The sequence below is a fragment of the Crassostrea angulata genome, chromosome 6, assembly GCF_025612915.1.
Source record: "Crassostrea angulata isolate pt1a10 chromosome 6, ASM2561291v2, whole genome shotgun sequence".
Taxonomy (NCBI): Eukaryota; Metazoa; Mollusca; class Bivalvia; order Ostreida; family Ostreidae; genus Magallana; species Magallana angulata.
This window is the reverse complement of record NC_069116.1, coordinates 31,495,278-31,511,737: the sequence shown is the minus strand read 5'-3', so window position 1 is coordinate 31,511,737 and position 16,460 is coordinate 31,495,278. Positions and strand designations below refer to the sequence as shown.

Below are 16,460 nucleotides of genomic sequence, written 5' to 3'. Positions count from 1 at the left end.
CTCTAAATGACTTTTCATGTAATTTCAAGCACGTTTTTGTCTGAGCGATGTTAACTCTGCAATATACAGCTGGTGGAAATAGTATTTGATTCATTCTTAGATTCAGGCTTACATATACATACATGTACAAACTTTGCCAATTAATTTGATATATGTCGCCAGTCATTTTCATTCTAGTGAGTATATATATGATATTTAACCTATGATGTAAACTCACTTGTAATTGAGAACACTAATCAACATTGATCGATATTCAAGAAACATCGATTACTTATAGCTAACAAATAAATTCATTATAACTAACAAATAATACATTTTCGACTAATTATTTTGTGAATTGAATTCAGACAAGGGCAATGTTCCATACATAGGTAAATCCAATGACGCATTTATCCTGTCAACTTCACGTGCTTATGCCTCTATTATTCACGTGCGATAAGCTTACATTATACAGAAAGTAGTTCATTCATGATCGGACAGCTATGGAACCTAACGCTTTCCTTGTCTGTTTCTTGACGGTGTGTCTTTTTGGGGGCATTTTTGGAGAATCGCCTACAGGTGAGATCTCAATTGTTTACCTCGCCAATGCGCAATTAATAAGATACGGTAGCTCAGGAGGGAAAAGTAGTCAGTTAGTCAGTTCTCATTGTTTAATAAATATTATAGTACAAGGTTAATGTCGCGTGCTTTCAGTTTATCCTACATTGTCTTATACACATCTTGGTGTATTTGACCGTGGCAACATCAGTTAAAAATTAAATAAAAAGTATAAAACTTCGTGTTGCAAGGAAGTTAATTGTATAGCTGGGTTTCGTATTTTTATTTTTCTTTACTGCATAATGAGAATTTGTGATTACATGGTAATTAAAATTCTCAGCCTAGGAGTTGTCTCCAACCCCCCCACAAACCCTTACAATGTAATATATTTAACATGTCCCCCTCCCTTTATCAACAATGCGTTTTGATATTGAGCCAACTGCATAGGATGAAATTTGATGAATTGATTAATTTTTAACTTAAATTTGTGCCGAAGTTTCCTCCTAGCAGTTGGCTCAACATCGAGAAACGCATTGTGATTATGAATGTTATCTTCCTTGATTAAATCGATTAAAGCAATAAGAACCACTCGATCTCTTACAATGTTTGCCATGTACGTGTTTGAACAGGAAGTAACTTTTACTTTCTTCTAAAAATACCTGGGTTATTAGAGTAATCAAAACTTATTATGCAACTGATTTTAGAACGGTATCTGTAATTACTTATTTGTCATATACCAGTATTTAGGAAGCCGACCTCGAGAAATAAATATGTAGAATTCTGTGCGCATAGTCAATTCATTGCAGATTCCGACTTGTGAATTCTATAATAAAGAAAAATTATGAACATTCATATATTTTTGTGTAATATGTGTAAACAGAGAGAGAGAGAGAGAGAGAGAGAGAGAGAGAGAGAGAGAGAGAGAGAGAGAGAGAGCAAATACTTGAAATATTTGGTATGATGGTATCAGTTGTGATCATACTCGGAAATGATGCACGAGGAATTCATATATGTTCATGACTAAACTGGGAAAATGTCACTAACTAAACGATTTTAACCATTTGTTCAATATGTAATAGTGTTGACAGTTTTAACAAAAAGTTTGATATGAAAACCATTAAACATGTTAAAACAAGTTGCATTAAATGTATAATTGTATTGCTACATGTACAATGTTTGTGAAACATCCCCATGGTATATTTCAGATTTCTTTGGTTTTTAATTGTGAAAATGCTTACAACTGTATTTTTCAAAAGCGTACATACACACCGGTTTTCCATAATGCTACTGACAAACTCCACTGACTCCATCGATGTCCTTTAAGGTTGACGGTTCATGGTCCGTAATCAAAACAGCTAGAAAATACCACAGGGGCCAAGCCCGTTTTAACATCAATTTCAATGTAACCAAAAATAAAGAACCTTTCTTTATTTATGGTTACATTGAAATTGATGTTAAAACGGGCTTGGCCCCTGTGGAAAATACGTCTTAAAAACTTGATTGCAAAATTCTCGTGATTTCCTAGACATTTTGATACTCTTATAACCACTGAGGGGTCTTCTGTTTATTTGCAATAGGCTTTTTTAAAAAGATATTTATGTATAGAAAATATTTAAGCTAGCAAAGATACACACCTACATAGACATGATTTTAAAAGTTGGTTGGTATGAAAAACAAATTATATGATAATGACCCCCCCCCCGTTCAACCTTTGCCATGGATCCATGAGTAATTTGAGGAAATTAAAGCTTTTACTTCTATGTTACACGCATTTGGCATTTCCAACTTGAAAAAAAACCATGCTACATGCCTTTCCTGTGACCATGATATCCTCAGCAGAGTTCACTGGTGTATATATCAAACAAAATATTTCATTCAGTTGTATTCTTTAACAATTTTGTATACGAATTCTCTTTCTTATTTTTTGCAGTTTATATCACGAAACAGTGTGGGAAGTCGGTAAACATCAGTGAACAAAACTTCGTCGAACTCTCGCCAGCTACGAGACCCAGGATTACCAATACAACTTGTAGGCTGAATCTCGCTCCATTCAGCCCAAACAGCAATGACTCGGGTCTGGTCCTGACCATTGAGCACATAGGACTGTCAAGTAAAACATCAGGCGCATGCCTCAATAACAGAATCAACATATATGATGGCACAGAAAAACTGAGTAAGTTTATTAATTACTTTTCTATCACCCCCCCCCCCCCCCCCGATAATCAACGTTTCAATACTCCTGCGTAATTGGTTTTGTTTTTTTGGTGTGTGTGTTCCGAATATAAGATGATAATCCCACGGTTACTCTGAACTGTTGCTTTTTCAGATATTTTTTTTTTCATTACTAATTGTAACGTGCAGCCATAATCTTAGATAATAGATTTACATGTATAATTCTCTAGAATTCCATCATTTTATTGCAATTTTCAATAAAATGTAAATGGCAATTTATAGATCGTGATTGTTAAATCAATTGATAAATGAAGGTCAATCTTATGTACATATTGATTGTTTTCACTTAATATCTGTGATGATTTATATTTCTGTCAATTTGTATGCAGACTAGAAACAAAATTACACGTTTTGTATATTCTTAATTTGAAATAAGATTATGTCGTATTTAGCAGTCCGATTCTTTATCGTGTTAAGATCGATTTCGCGATATGTGCCAATTCCGCAAACCAACTGCTATTGATTACTTGAATATAATCAATGAAATTTATAAGAATTAAGATTCATGTAGTAAAAATCCTGAAATTCTATCATCGTATATACATGTAATATGTACATGTATACTATCATCAATCGAATTTAAATTAGATCTTTGATCCGCTCCTAATAGATCACTACATACTTTGTAGCGATCTATTAGGAGCGGATCAAAGATATAATTTTAATTAGGTTGTACTAACATATGATTACAATTTATGAAACTTTTTTTTCAGACAAACAGGATATATGTGGAAGGTACTTAGATCAACAAACTTTTGTAACCAATAGTACAGCTCACCATATGATGGGAATAGAACTGATATCACGTGACTATCAGCAAAGAGACATCAGTTTAAAGGCAGTTGTCACTCCTTATCACAATGGTAAAGTACTTATATAAAATATCAGTGTTATATATGATATCATAGGCATTGCTGAACGTTTTAAAAGTTTAGATAGCAATGCTGTATTCAATGATTTTAAAATATTGATGTATAGGATCATACTCATGTACAATTATTATGCAAAATAAATTTCCATCGTAATGAATTCGAAAAAAAAAATATGTACATATAGTCATTTATGGATTAATTCTCCTTATATCGCATGCACTTAAAAAGGTAAGTGGGATTACAGTATAAAACATGACCCCTCAATCCTATTTATCCTGTAGGTCCTTGCTTCTCTAATGAGTTCCAATGCGCTAACGGTCGCTGTATCTCCGTGAATCTCATATGTAACAAGCACGATAATTGTGGAGACCACAGCGACGAACTGAACAAGCTGTGTGGGTTGCTGTACCTGAGCGTCGCCGCCATTGTGGGGATCATTCTGGCGGTACTGGCGGCCATCATTTGTATCCCCTGTCTGTTCATCGTGTTCTGTTGTAAGGGGAACAGAAGAAGGCGGGTCGTGTATCAGAGGATCTAGTATATTGGATCTTTATATAATAAACAAAGTGTGATTATGTTTTCTATGATTATATCCAACAAACATTGTGATTATGTTTTTTTTTATGATTATATCCAACAAACAGAGTGTTATTATGTAATCTATGATTACATGTATATCCCGCAAACACAGTGTGATTATGTTATCTATGACTAGAATATTGGATTTACACTGTACATCCAACAGAGTGTGATTATGTTATCTATTATAAATTGTAATATTGGATTTATGTCCAATAGATATGGACATACGTCATCCATCATTAGAAAAAACGGATTAAAATCCAGCAGAGTGTGATTAGGATATCCATGATTTATTTAGCAAATCAGATTTATATTCAACTTAAGCATCGCAAAATTTGCTTTTGTACTATTTAATTTGCGTTTTTTATTGTTATCATGTAATGTGTAGATAATACACTTTAAAAGTGTTTGTCGGATCAAATCATCTTTGATTTATGAACAAATTGAAATGCCCTATTCAACGTGAATATACTGTAAAATTTTGAATGTAAATGTGTGACTCTTTGTTTTTGCTTTATTATATGTGTGCCTAAAATATCATTTTTGCATAATTTTGTATATGTATTTCGATGTTGTTTTAAGACAAAATTTCTAGTTTCTCTGATGTTTTCTGCATTTTGCTTACAAATATTATACATATTACACATTTGATAATCATACCTTTTTAATGACGTCATTATAATCTGTTTTATTTACATTTCTCCATTGCAAGTACGTGTTATAGGCAAACAAAAATAAAGCAGTTATTTTCAAACTTTCAAATACTGTTTAATTTTCTTTCTGATTAAACTTCCTTTTGCCTGCTATATGCAGTACACCGCCAACATAGCTTTTGGAATATTGGCCGATTAGTTACATGAAAAACATTATCAATATGCATTTGTTGGTCTCCTTCTCACTAATTCTTTTTGTATACAACTGATACATGTATATTCAACTTTTATAAGTTTTGCAGAATTTATACGAATATGGAAGTTTTAATTTAAGTGAGCTTTTCCTGTTAAAATTTTTATCTTTAAAAAATTCCGGCAAGTCATCGTAATGATAATTAATATACTTGTGAGTTCTTGATTGTTGTGCTAAGCATTGAATTGTTAATTTTGATTCAGAATTTCCTTGACATTTTCCCGAAATGATTTTCACGCTCCTTCAAACAAACAATACCACTTTTGTCTTCTTGAATCCGGAAACATGAATGTAAAACAAAGATAAAATAATAATCAAAAAAAAAATTAATTACTTGGTATTCCCTGCGGTATTGTTCTTCCGTTGATGTCCTTCTAATAAAAAAAATCAGACAGTCTTCTGTAGACCATAAGCCTACAGAAAGACAACACAGTTATCTTTCTCGTGAATGGGTTATCGTTGTGAAAATGCGAAAGAAATTATGGAACTCCGAATGCGTAATTGTCCAGTGTTAGCTTTGTGGATTGCCATTCCAGTATGATTTCTCTGTGTATTTGCTTAATATGTGATGTGCCTTATCCACGTGTTCATCCCCACCTACTAGTTCATACCTCGGCAACAAGACTTTGATATATACACGATTTACTATTTTTTTTTTCTTTTTTTAGAGGGGATAATCTATACGTGCTAAAGTTTCCTTTAACACCAAACTCTATTTTTTATTATGCATAATTATAGATTTGGATTCCCGGAACATATCCTGATACCTAATATAATATTTCCTTTGATTTATTTTATAACCTTGTTTTCTATATGAAATAAGAAAAAAATAACCATGATAAACGTTTCATATTTTTGTTAAAAAAAAAAACAACGTTTCAATTCCTGCAAAAGCTTAAGAAAAAAAATTATGTCATCAAATCCATCACAAAATGCCTGCACCATTTTGTTTTCATACGTTTTCACACAGCGGGTATATCTGGTCGAACCTCTTCAACGGGAACCTGCTGTTGAGTATGGAGAACGTTGTTGAGGTAGGAGTTGAGCTGTTGATTGAGCTCCTCGTAACGCTTGATTACCTCCCTATTCTGTAGCCTGCGGTTGTCCAGTAGGTGTCGCTTTTCCCGAATACGGTGACTGAGGTGATCGATTTCGACTCCGGTATTTACAAGACGGTGGCATACGCCGGACAGAAGCTTCTTTTTCCCGGCATACTCTTTTGTCAAATGGTTGACTGTAAAATAGAAAGGTATTATATAATACTAGTACGTTGTACAAATCTGCAGACATAATATATGTTTCCCTAAATGTGACCACGTTGTGAACATACTGTCCTTTCCGATATATTTTATTTTTAACAAAGAAAATATGCAACATAACTACTTGTAGTCATGTTGTATATTACACTTGTTAAAAATAAAATATATCGGAAAGGACAATACTGTTTAATTTGTTTATACATGTAAAAAGAAATTGTACTGATTGAAAATAAATGCAGATACATGTATATGCACATGTAACCTTATTTTTAAAAAAGGATGAAATGTGACCAAAAATTTTATCATTTAAATTCTCTTTAAACCACAAAAACCAATTTTACTATATTTGAATCGAATTAATGAAAGAAAAGAAAGACAATAACAAACAAACAAAAATTTCAAACAATCACGACGTTACTGCTATCGACAAATTATTAGAAAATTAGAAATCGACGTATTTTGTACAATCATAATTATGTTGTTCGGTACAATAAAAAATTTATTGCATGAATAATCGAGAAATATGAAGATTTATGCCCTAAGAAAACTCTTGGAAAAAGCCCTCGGAAAAAACGATCTTTTTTTTGGGGGGGGGGGGGGGGTAAACCTTCATATTCCCCTCACCTTCATAATGCAATAAAAGTATTACATGTATATCCAATTATACAAGTCACGTGTTGATTTACTAGTCACATGAACAAGGTTTTAATCTTTCAGCAAAAAATTGAATTGCACATAAAACTCTGTTTTATATGATACGATACAAAACGCAAAATATGTGACTTTAATGAGACAAGAAAAACATAAGCAGTTACACTGAAATGAAGACAGAACAAAGGAATCATAGCCAAGGTAAATACTCTCTCTCTCTCTCTCTCTCTCTCTCTCTCTCTCTCTCTCTCTCTCTCTCTCTTACCTTTGAGTTTTCCTTTTCTAAGCAATATCTGACGCCTTCTCTTTAATATTGAAGTCTTGTTGGCAAAGAAGCCCAGGAGTTCAGAATAAACGCGCTCCTTACTCCGAATTTTCTTCTGCCACGGGCCACAAGTTTGGCTCGCTACACTTTTAGAAACATCCTCCTTTTCAATTGGAAGATCGTCAGTTGGGTGTTTATCTTCCCATGTGTTGACATCTGTTAAACGCCATTTAAAAAAAAGAGAGATAATTGCGTATTCATGTAAATCTTACGATGCCTTATTTTTATCAATCAAATCGATAAATGTTAAATATGCTTTCTTTTGATTCATTCATGCATTTTTAGGTGCAATGTCAATGAACACAGTTTGTCATTTTAAAAAAAATGCATCAAAACCGCCGTGCAGCCACGTATCTTTTTTTTTCATTTCACGATTTTTAACATGTATAATATCCTTTTTATGATAACAATAAATCACAAATTCACAGAATACGCCTCTCGTTTCTTAATAACACGTGTGCAGGCATTTAGAATTCAGATCACAAGATGGCCAAAAATGACTATCATTTGTTATCGAAGATATATAAAGACTACATCCGTTCTTTGTGTTTATGGATTCTTTGAACGCTTTACTTGTTATATAATTAAGTAAGCTGAAGACAAAATGGCTTTATTGCAGATTAATTTGCAAGTTAAATACGTTATTTACTACCTTTTTTGCGTCGAGGTCAAACTAATTAAATCACGGATTTTACAAAGGGACAATCGATAGAAGGAAATTAGACGACTGTTCTTATATAATCATGTAATTAAGTCGAAGACAAAGGTAAAAATACTTACACGTTATGATTAGCTGAAAAGACACTTCTAATAACGCAACACCTGTAAGTTTCACAGAAATCTGCATCTGGAATAGAATAAATTGGAATATTTAAAATGCATTTTTATTAAATCGTAATTTGATTATGATCAACATAAAGATTCTACAAAAAACTTAAAATGGGCGAGCGACGATCTCTTGATTTACTACCAATAGAGCATATAATTATTGAACTATAGGGATAAATAATTTATATCATTGAATGCAAACTACATTTTATCAAATCTCGATCGTGCATCAGCGTCCATGCCTGAGATACTTTACTTGAAAACAAGGTATACATAGTCTCTTTCGGGTTTTTTTTTTCAATGACGTACTTTACAATTAATGATGAGTCTAAGGAGACTGGGTGGACAACATATTAACCAACAGATCTACCTTAACTTTTAGGGATGATTTTTTTTTTAGCTTTAACTTTGGTAATTTCCAGTTCAGCTTTACAATATAACCGTTATTCTTGCATTAAAAATGATCGCAGTAACCAGTTTAAAAAACTTTTTAAAAGTTGCATAATTACATGAAATATATATTTTTTTTAAATATAGCAAGGGTTTGGTTCTTTATATCCTGTAGATTATTTTATCCCCCCCCCCCACACACACAAACACACACGACAGTACCACTTCTTATGATTATAGGTTTCTTAATTCTTTAAATGAGAGGTTTAATAAAACCAAGTAATGACAATGAATTCTTACATGTTCATGTGAAGGAACACTTATTCAAAATGTCATTATATCAATTTGTTAAACTGAACGAAATGCTTAAAGTGAAACATGCATTTAAATGTATGGTACTTAAAAATCTTGATCTGCACGAAGTAAAATTATAGAAGTTATCCATTAACAAAGCACTAAAAGTAACATAAGTTCATGGTCCGTTCTTAGAATCAGAGCGAGCTTGATGAATAATGCATTACCGTGTTTCAAAACGATTAACATTCATTACTCAAATTTGATTCTCAAGGTTGATATTACAATAATAATTTTGTCGAAAGCTGGATTTTAGCATACAATATTTAAAATATACTTTTTACACATCACCCTATACTTAACGAGATTTAAAAGCTCTCGGGTGTTAAAGAGTGGTCATTCAAAGTTCAGGCACTCCATGCGCGGATCTAGGGCGGGGGTGGACCCCCTGGAAAAATTTAATGTGTCCGTAAATTTATCGTTTTTTGTGGATCCGCAGCGCATGTAGTTTAATGTACAAAAATAAGATTAACCTTGAAATGTTCAAATAATACTGCCAAAGTATCGGGCATGTTTGGAAATGCGGTCAAAGGGTTCCGATAATCATTAGCATTCGCGAAGTTGATGCTATATAATATTTTTTAATGATTGGCATTAAATTTCTTGCTTTCAAGTTAACGCATAAACGTTTTATTTTATTATCTTCATTGAATACTGTATTTGTAAACAAGCTTATCTTTTAAAAAAGATTGGTGAGCTAGCGCTGTAGCAATCATAAAACACAGAAGCAGATTTCTAAAACATTGGTTTAAATTTCTGAATCGATTAATTAACAATAGGAAGGCACAGTGGTGTACTGGAATTGTGCTGGAGTGGGGTCTCAATTTAAAATTGTGAATTTAGAGTGGGCTTCACATCGGCAATGGCATAGCTCATTGGCCGTGCCTTAATCATTATGTATCTACTGTAATTTCAATTTCGAGGTGAAATTTTTCAGGAACCATTGGTACTGTTTTGTAGCAATCGTATCTTCTAGGGCCTTTCCGGCAACTCGGAAAACATATCCGAAGTTGTCTTCCGAGCTTGAAGGAATTAAAGATAAAGCTAGCTACATGTTATTTATTATAATATTGAAAATAACTTTGTATTTATTTATAAGACCGAAGCTACTGTTACTTTTTGACATTAACGATAAAACACAGAACTTCACTTGAAGATGATAAAACGAAATTCAAATGGTACAGTTTATCTACAGTAGCACAGTATTCCCAGAATCCCCTTCTATGGAGTCGAGCATGCGTATTCCAGTGAAAAGGACTAACGTAGTAGCTAGCGCTCGAGAGCGCTAGCAATAAAAATTTGTAAATAAGTTTTAGAAACATTTACAAAGAGAGGATTATCGGCATCATTTTGTCGATATATACCCGTACCTATAGCTAGCATTAATTTCACTTACTGAACCAGTTAAAACAGTCAAGGAAAAGTCCTGTAGAATATCCAGAACGAAGAAAAATGCACGCAAAAGTATTTGCAAAAACGTCTCGGTCCACGAAGAAAGAATAATATCTTCAACATATCCCGCAATTTTCAAAATGAAATCCATCTTTGAAATCTAGAAAAATAAAATATTTTCCATATACGCTAAGATTATCTTTCAGTGAACTGAATATCACATGTTCTATGATAAATACCGGTCGGCGGAAATGCGACCATTTTCAAAAAAAACTTTAATACAATTTACATTTATATATGATAAAGCTGAATACTTACAGCAATAACCGTTGTGAATCACATACTTTCATATTTCTTTTCATGTATAAACGTCACAATAGGTGAAATGACGTCATAAGATAAAGAGGATGAAAAATTTAGACCTGTATAAAGTTCCGCGATAAAAACCTGCTTTTATGATAATTCTGCATGTAACTTAGACCTTTATGATAAATAAAATTAGAATAATTCGCAAAATGTTATCAGAAGAAAGATTTATCTGCATTTTAGCAAATATAGCATATTTTACCGGTTTTTTGTGTACAGGACAACAATAACGTTTAGGTTTGTTACTTCGGACAATTAACTAGCTTTTTACACAAAAATATGACCAACAGAAATTTATAAACCATAACCTTTTTCTCATTTTGTTAATAAAGTACAATCTATCAATAAAAACGAAAATGAGCTCAATGGGGTTTTGTGATATTGCTATAAAATAAAATGAAAATGAAAACATGCACTATTCATTGTCCAAATGGTCGTTACCAAGAAAGAGTCAGAAATTGGATTGGTCTGAAATGGTAAATAATCTCTCTGTCTGTCCGTCTGTCTGTCTGTCTGTCTGTCTGTCTCTCTCTCTCTCTGTCTCTCTCTCTCTCTCTCTCTCTCTCTCTCTCTCTCTCTCTCTCTCTCTCTCTCTCTCTCTCTCTCTCTCTTGGCTATAAGCACATTATTTCATTTGCTATTATAGTTATTGATTCATATCTGTAAAGTTACATGTATGATCAATTTTTCATCGATCTTTGTTACATTCTGTATCTACCGATACTGCTCTTGCACTGCTGTTCTCTGAAGAGAACATTTGTTTTAACTTTGATTAGAATAATTAATTTTATAAAAATATACATATCTCTAATAAGAATGCGTAATACAGAACCTGATCTTGTACGATTACGACGCAAGCGATAACCACAGATCATTAGCAAAGATTTCAAATAAACATGTCATTTACCAGATCTACTCAACGCTGCAGTTCAGTCAATACTAAAAGGCTATTTTAAACTTAACGGTATGTATATTTCCTGGTAATTATAAAGGTTAAAGAAATTGTCGCTGATCATATAAATGGTAAGTTGTTTATAGTTCGGTGCACACAACTTGCCTTTAGGACGTTCACAGTAAGAGTTTTAATTATCGACTTTAAAATGTTATTTTAATAAAATTTTATTGTTATTCAAATTCAATAAATCTGATATTTTACAGATTTGAATTTGAGCTTTCAAGAAATTACTCAAAAATATTTAATTTATTATGTTCTGACTACATCATCAGATTATCATTGATGGTATATTTTTCGAAATTACTTAATTAATCTCTCTCTCTCTCTCCTCTCTCTCTCTCTCTCTCTCTCCTGTAAGAGACACATTTATTTATATCTGATTTTTTGGGTGTTTTTTTTCTTTTATTCTACATCTTAAATAACATTAATCCAACGAAAATATCAACTCAAAAACTTGATTGATGAATAACTGATATTTAACGAAACAGTAAGAAAGGAATACAATTTGTAAGAATATTTACAATTGCCATAGAAATTTAAAAATCATATTGACTCAGTCAAATTGACATAAACGTTTTTCTTGCAATGAAAAAACATTTTTTAAAAATTTACCTAATTTCAAAATTTGACAAAAACTGCAGTACTGCCTAATTAATAATTTCAACACAACTCTTCCTGAAATGGGTCAAACCTCTGCACTTCTCATTATTAATCACATGGCTATATTTTCTATTGTGTTAGACAGGTGAAGTGAATTTTAGTGATATTTCCTTATTAACTTTTTAAACATCTTATCTTTTACATATCACGAGTGTACGGACCATCACGTCCAATTCCATTATACATCCAGATGCATTTTTTTGCACCTTTTCCTGTTACATATATATATAGTTCTATTCTTTTACATGCAGTATCTGTTTCACTAGATCTACATGTTACCTACAATGTAAAGTTAGAGAAACAAGACGTCTTCACATATACGAAATAGTGTCTTTTACTAATTAACAATTTTTAATTGTCAATGAGTCCATGATTAATTATACTTTGGAAATAAATTCTTAGATCATTATCTCTTAAGCTTGATCGGGGTATCAAATAAAAACAGAATCCCCTCCAAGTGGTATAATTCTGAAGTTTTGTCTTCGATGCAGCGATCAAAACATGTTCAATTTTATTAACTGACAACGCTTACATGTACATGTATTTGAAAAAACAAAGATTTTTATCACTAAAATGTGAAATTTATTTATTTGGGATAAATAACCACATAAGCAAAATGGCTTTGGCTAAGACAGAAAAAAAACTAAAAACCCCCCAAAAATTGAGCAACTTACCAAGTCGGTACAAAGTTGTTTATTTACATGTATACAACCTTTATCGAGGATCATGCTTGACATTACATATACTTTCGACAACCACTTATTTACAGGTTTAAGGCCATTTCTTTATAGATGTGACGACATAATCTATCATCGGTTAGACCCTGAATTGCGGTTACACTGAAATTGTGTGCTGTAATAAATAATTCATATTTAATCAGCAATTCTGAAAATACACGTTTTGTTATGAATAGTTTTGCGTTAAATTCATGATTTAACGCGTATCTTTTTTACATTATATAACTAAGAAATATTATTCTTTTTGATATTTTGCCGTAAATGATTTAATTTTATAAAATTATCGAAGAAGATATCCTTAAATGTTTCAGTTCTTTAAAATAGTGCTGATTTCAAAATTGGGAAGTTCTTCCATAAAAAAAATTAATAGAGGAAACTAATTACAAAGTTTCTAGAGATAACAACATTTGATTTCTTTAAAGTTGGCTTCAGAACAAGTTTAGTTCGACCAAAGATTTATTTAATAACCGCTCATATTTCTTATCCTCACAAAAGCCAACCACAATTGCTTTTAAACAAACGACTTTGAAGAAATTGGTCATCTACTTTTCTGTAACTCATTCATTTAGATGGCAGCAACGTGTGTCCTGAAAGTCTTTCTTGGACTTGTCCTTTTCGCCTTTCGAACACACTCCATCATGTGGGAAGCGGACATGCCGAGCCTATTAAAGCAGTGCTATGAAGAACACACGCGCGGTCTCACCGTCTCAGACATTGCAAGCCACGACATACAGAGCTACTGTTTGGGCAGCTACATCTGGCAGATACCCCATATACAACGTCAAGTCAACATGACGGAAAGTCAGATCAACTACATCAAATCCGTGTACCGGGAGTATGAACACAAAATGTACAGTGCTCGGCGACAAAAAAGGCAAGCTCCCCAGAGGGCCCTTCGTAGGGAACTTCGAGTCCTTAGCGACGCAGAGAGACAGAGGTTCTTTGACGCTCTTAACGCACTTAAAGCAGATGGGGTAAAACAACAGTGTTCTCATTTTCTTTAAGCAAACTTCTACAGATATGTTTTAAAAACCTTAACATGTATATGATTCTTTAAGAAAAAAAACCTGTATATGGGTTTTGAGTGTGTTTCGTTTTTAATTATAGTCTTACGATGCTTGGGCGAATGTTCACGCCAATATGATGGTTATCCGGTCAGGACACGGGGGTCCAAACTTTCTTGGTTTCCACAGAGTCTATCTACTCTTGTAAGTATTTCTACCTTCATAATGAAGATTACATCATTGTTGCAATAGGCAGATGTATATATATTTTCACTCAATAGGATAGAATATAGATAAAAAATATATAACCACATCTATTCTGTGTACTTTCAGTTTTGAATTTGCACTCCAGCGAATTGACAGCTCTGTTTCTCTCTGCTACTGGGACTCAACAATGGACAATGACATGGCAGAACCACAAGAAACCGCCATGTTTACCTCACAATTAGTTGGCAATGGGAACGGTCCAGTCGTCAATGGCCCATTTGCCAACTGGGAAGAAGACGATGGCCCTCTGACCAGAAACATAGCTACTGCAAGATCGTCTCTGATGGTCAAGACAGCATTAAACAGATTTTTTGAAGGAAATGCCGCTACAACTCATAGGGACGTCGTTGTTGGGTTCGGAGTTAATTTAGCCAACACAATCGAAGGTCAGCACAACAATGTACACAACTGGGTGGGAGGTACAATGGCAGATGCTGTAACAACTGCCTATGATCCGGTCTTTATTTTACATCATACATTTATTGATTATGTTTGGGAAAGGTTTAGGCAGAAAATAAGACAACAAGGTCAGGATCCTACAGACTATCCATGGCCGATGCAGAATACTAATTGGAATACCAATTTTCTTCACTACACAAACAGACCTATGGACCTTTACGAAAACTTTACAAATGCCGATGGTTACAGTGATATTTTCACTCAGGACTTTTACCAATACGAAGATATGCCTTCCTGTGCTACCAACTGCGGCAACTCTAGATTTTTAACTTGTCAAGGAGGGGTATGTGTTGGGCTTACAGCGAGTGACATTGGAGAGGACTCTTCAGCCCAAGTCATGGGTCAAACAGCATTCTTTGGAAGAGCTGCAGCTGAAATGGAGGAACGTCCAGTTGTTGCACCGTTCCAAACTTCTTTTGTGGATCCGAGGACAGGGAATGGGAATGGAAATGGTGGGAATTTGGCAGCCCCTGCTTCACGATCTCCGGTGGGTTTCTCACCTTTTCAGTCATCCATGAATGATCCCAGAACAGGCAATGGTAATGGATGGAATGGTATTAGGCAACAGTCAAGAGGTTCGCCAGCTGGGTCTCTCCAAGGCATGCAAAGGTTCAATGCCGGCGTTGGTCCAATGCAGTTAAATAGAGCCCCTATTGCGGCAAACCTGAGAAACCCCGCTGGAATAGGCATTAGAAACGTTGGAGGTATGTTCAGATCAAATAGCCCGAATACACTTGCACGATTTGGCAACTTAGTTGCACCAAATAACCCAATAAGACACTTGTGGGACCAAAGTGTACGTCGTAACTCTTTTCAAAGAAGTAATTTAGCAAGATCTCATTTGCATTCTAGTGGTCTTTTAAACGCAGATGACATCCGAAGAATGGTCCATCTTCGAGATCTGCCGATTCAGAACACATTTACGATGGATGGTGTTTCAGATGCCCGCCGCTGGGTGTATTTACCTGTACGTATTGTGTATATGAGACCCCCTGGGCAGTTTTTTGGGTCAAGAATGGTTTATAACTCGCAGTTTGTCCGCGCTTCAGACATGTACGCACCTCAAATATACCCTGAGTTCAACAACATTTCACCAAAAATAGCACCAGCTACATACCCGAATTGTTTGAAAAATCTTGGCGGTTCATCAAAGGTGTTTGTGCAATCTAATGGATTTTCTTACAAAGGAAAATACTTAGATTATGCTGTTCTTGATGAAAGACAGCCAATTTCAGAATCGATTGCCTATGTTGCTGTAAAAAATCCCGACCTAGGAGCGGCTCAGTGCTATTTAACTGCTTTTGATTCCTGTGGTAGAGTCTGCCAGCCTCGTTGTCTGATCCCTGGTTCGAACCCTCCGGCCTACCGACCATGCTCTGGTGTAGTAAATGTTTCAAACCGCTTGCCTCGAATGTATGGGCGGACCTACGGTGAAGCTGTGAAAAGTAGGTGGAGTTTTTCTGATAAGAACTGTCCTTCAAGTTTCCAAGGGGAAATATTTATGACATTCTATTGCGACTATGAAAACGTCTGGCCATGGAAAGGTTGCAACGGTGGAACAACTCGAAGAAAGTCATACGCGGGATAATAAAAAAAACTTATAAAGAGCAATTCCTTAAAATTTTATACAATATTTGGTGAATTTGGTTTTCAGAAAGAATAATAAAACTTGTTGAAAAACATT

The 16,460-nt window shown here is 34.0% G+C and overlaps 3 protein-coding genes across 4 annotated transcripts; 2 read left to right on the top strand and 1 right to left on the bottom strand.

The window, feature by feature from the left end:
* The first annotated feature begins 355 nt into the window (after positions 1-355).
* On the top strand, positions 356-4,899 carry LOC128188340 (transmembrane protease serine 7-like). The gene is made up of 4 exons (XM_052859320.1): positions 356-558; positions 2,468-2,710; positions 3,483-3,632; positions 3,923-4,899. The coding sequence occupies exons 1-4, from the start codon at positions 483-485 to the stop codon at positions 4,177-4,179; spliced, it is 726 nt and encodes a 241-aa protein (XP_052715280.1). The 5' UTR covers positions 356-482; the 3' UTR covers positions 4,180-4,899.
* A 1,142-nt stretch (positions 4,900-6,041) lies between these two features.
* LOC128190218 (uncharacterized) lies at positions 6,042-11,591 on the bottom strand. 2 transcript variants are annotated; one of them, XM_052862166.1, is made up of 5 exons: positions 11,527-11,591; positions 10,333-10,488; positions 8,145-8,211; positions 7,305-7,520; positions 6,042-6,363 (listed from the first exon to the last, which is right to left on the bottom strand). In XM_052862166.1, the coding sequence occupies exons 2-5, from the start codon at positions 10,477-10,479 to the stop codon at positions 6,092-6,094; spliced, it is 702 nt and encodes a 233-aa protein (XP_052718126.1). In that variant the 5' UTR covers positions 10,480-10,488; positions 11,527-11,591; the 3' UTR covers positions 6,042-6,091. The 2 variants fall into 2 exon arrangements, with proteins under 2 accessions (XP_052718126.1, XP_052718125.1); XM_052862165.1 differs by lacking the exon at positions 11,527-11,591 and adding an exon at positions 10,647-10,679.
* Positions 11,592-11,736: 145 nt separating this feature from the next.
* On the top strand, positions 11,737-16,460 carry LOC128186872 (uncharacterized). The gene is made up of 4 exons (XM_052856815.1): positions 11,737-11,767; positions 13,616-14,020; positions 14,154-14,254; positions 14,384-16,460. Exons 2-4 carry the CDS (start codon positions 13,616-13,618, stop codon positions 16,362-16,364), a joined length of 2,487 nt encoding a protein of 828 aa, XP_052712775.1. The 5' UTR covers positions 11,737-11,767; the 3' UTR covers positions 16,365-16,460.

Excerpts from the sequence above, each read along its gene's own strand:
- LOC128186872 (XM_052856815.1), top strand. The coding sequence starts at position 13,616 with ATGGCAGCAACGTGTGTCCTGAAAGTCTTTCTTGGACTTGTCCTTTTC. Across the intron at positions 14,021-14,153 it reads ACGCACTTAAAGCAGATGGG|TCTTACGATGCTTGGGCGAA; the intron begins GTAAAACAACAG and ends TTTTAATTATAG. Across the intron at positions 14,255-14,383 it reads CACAGAGTCTATCTACTCTT|TTTTGAATTTGCACTCCAGC; the intron begins GTAAGTATTTCT and ends GTGTACTTTCAG.
- LOC128188340 (XM_052859320.1), top strand. The coding sequence starts at position 483 with ATGGAACCTAACGCTTTCCTTGTCTGTTTCTTGACGGTGTGTCTTTTT. Across the intron at positions 2,711-3,482 it reads TGATGGCACAGAAAAACTGA|ACAAACAGGATATATGTGGA; the intron begins GTAAGTTTATTA and ends CTTTTTTTTCAG. Across the intron at positions 3,633-3,922 it reads TGTCACTCCTTATCACAATG|GTCCTTGCTTCTCTAATGAG; the intron begins GTAAAGTACTTA and ends TTTATCCTGTAG.
- LOC128190218 (XM_052862166.1), bottom strand. The coding sequence starts at position 10,479 with ATGGATTTCATTTTGAAAATTGCGGGATATGTTGAAGATATTATTCTT. Across the intron at positions 7,521-8,144 it reads TTTTCAGCTAATCATAACGT|ATGTCAACACATGGGAAGAT; the intron begins GTAAGTATTTTT and ends GGCGTTTAACAG. Across the intron at positions 6,364-7,304 it reads TAGAAAAGGAAAACTCAAAG|TCAACCATTTGACAAAAGAG; the intron begins GTAAGAGAGAGA and ends TCTATTTTACAG.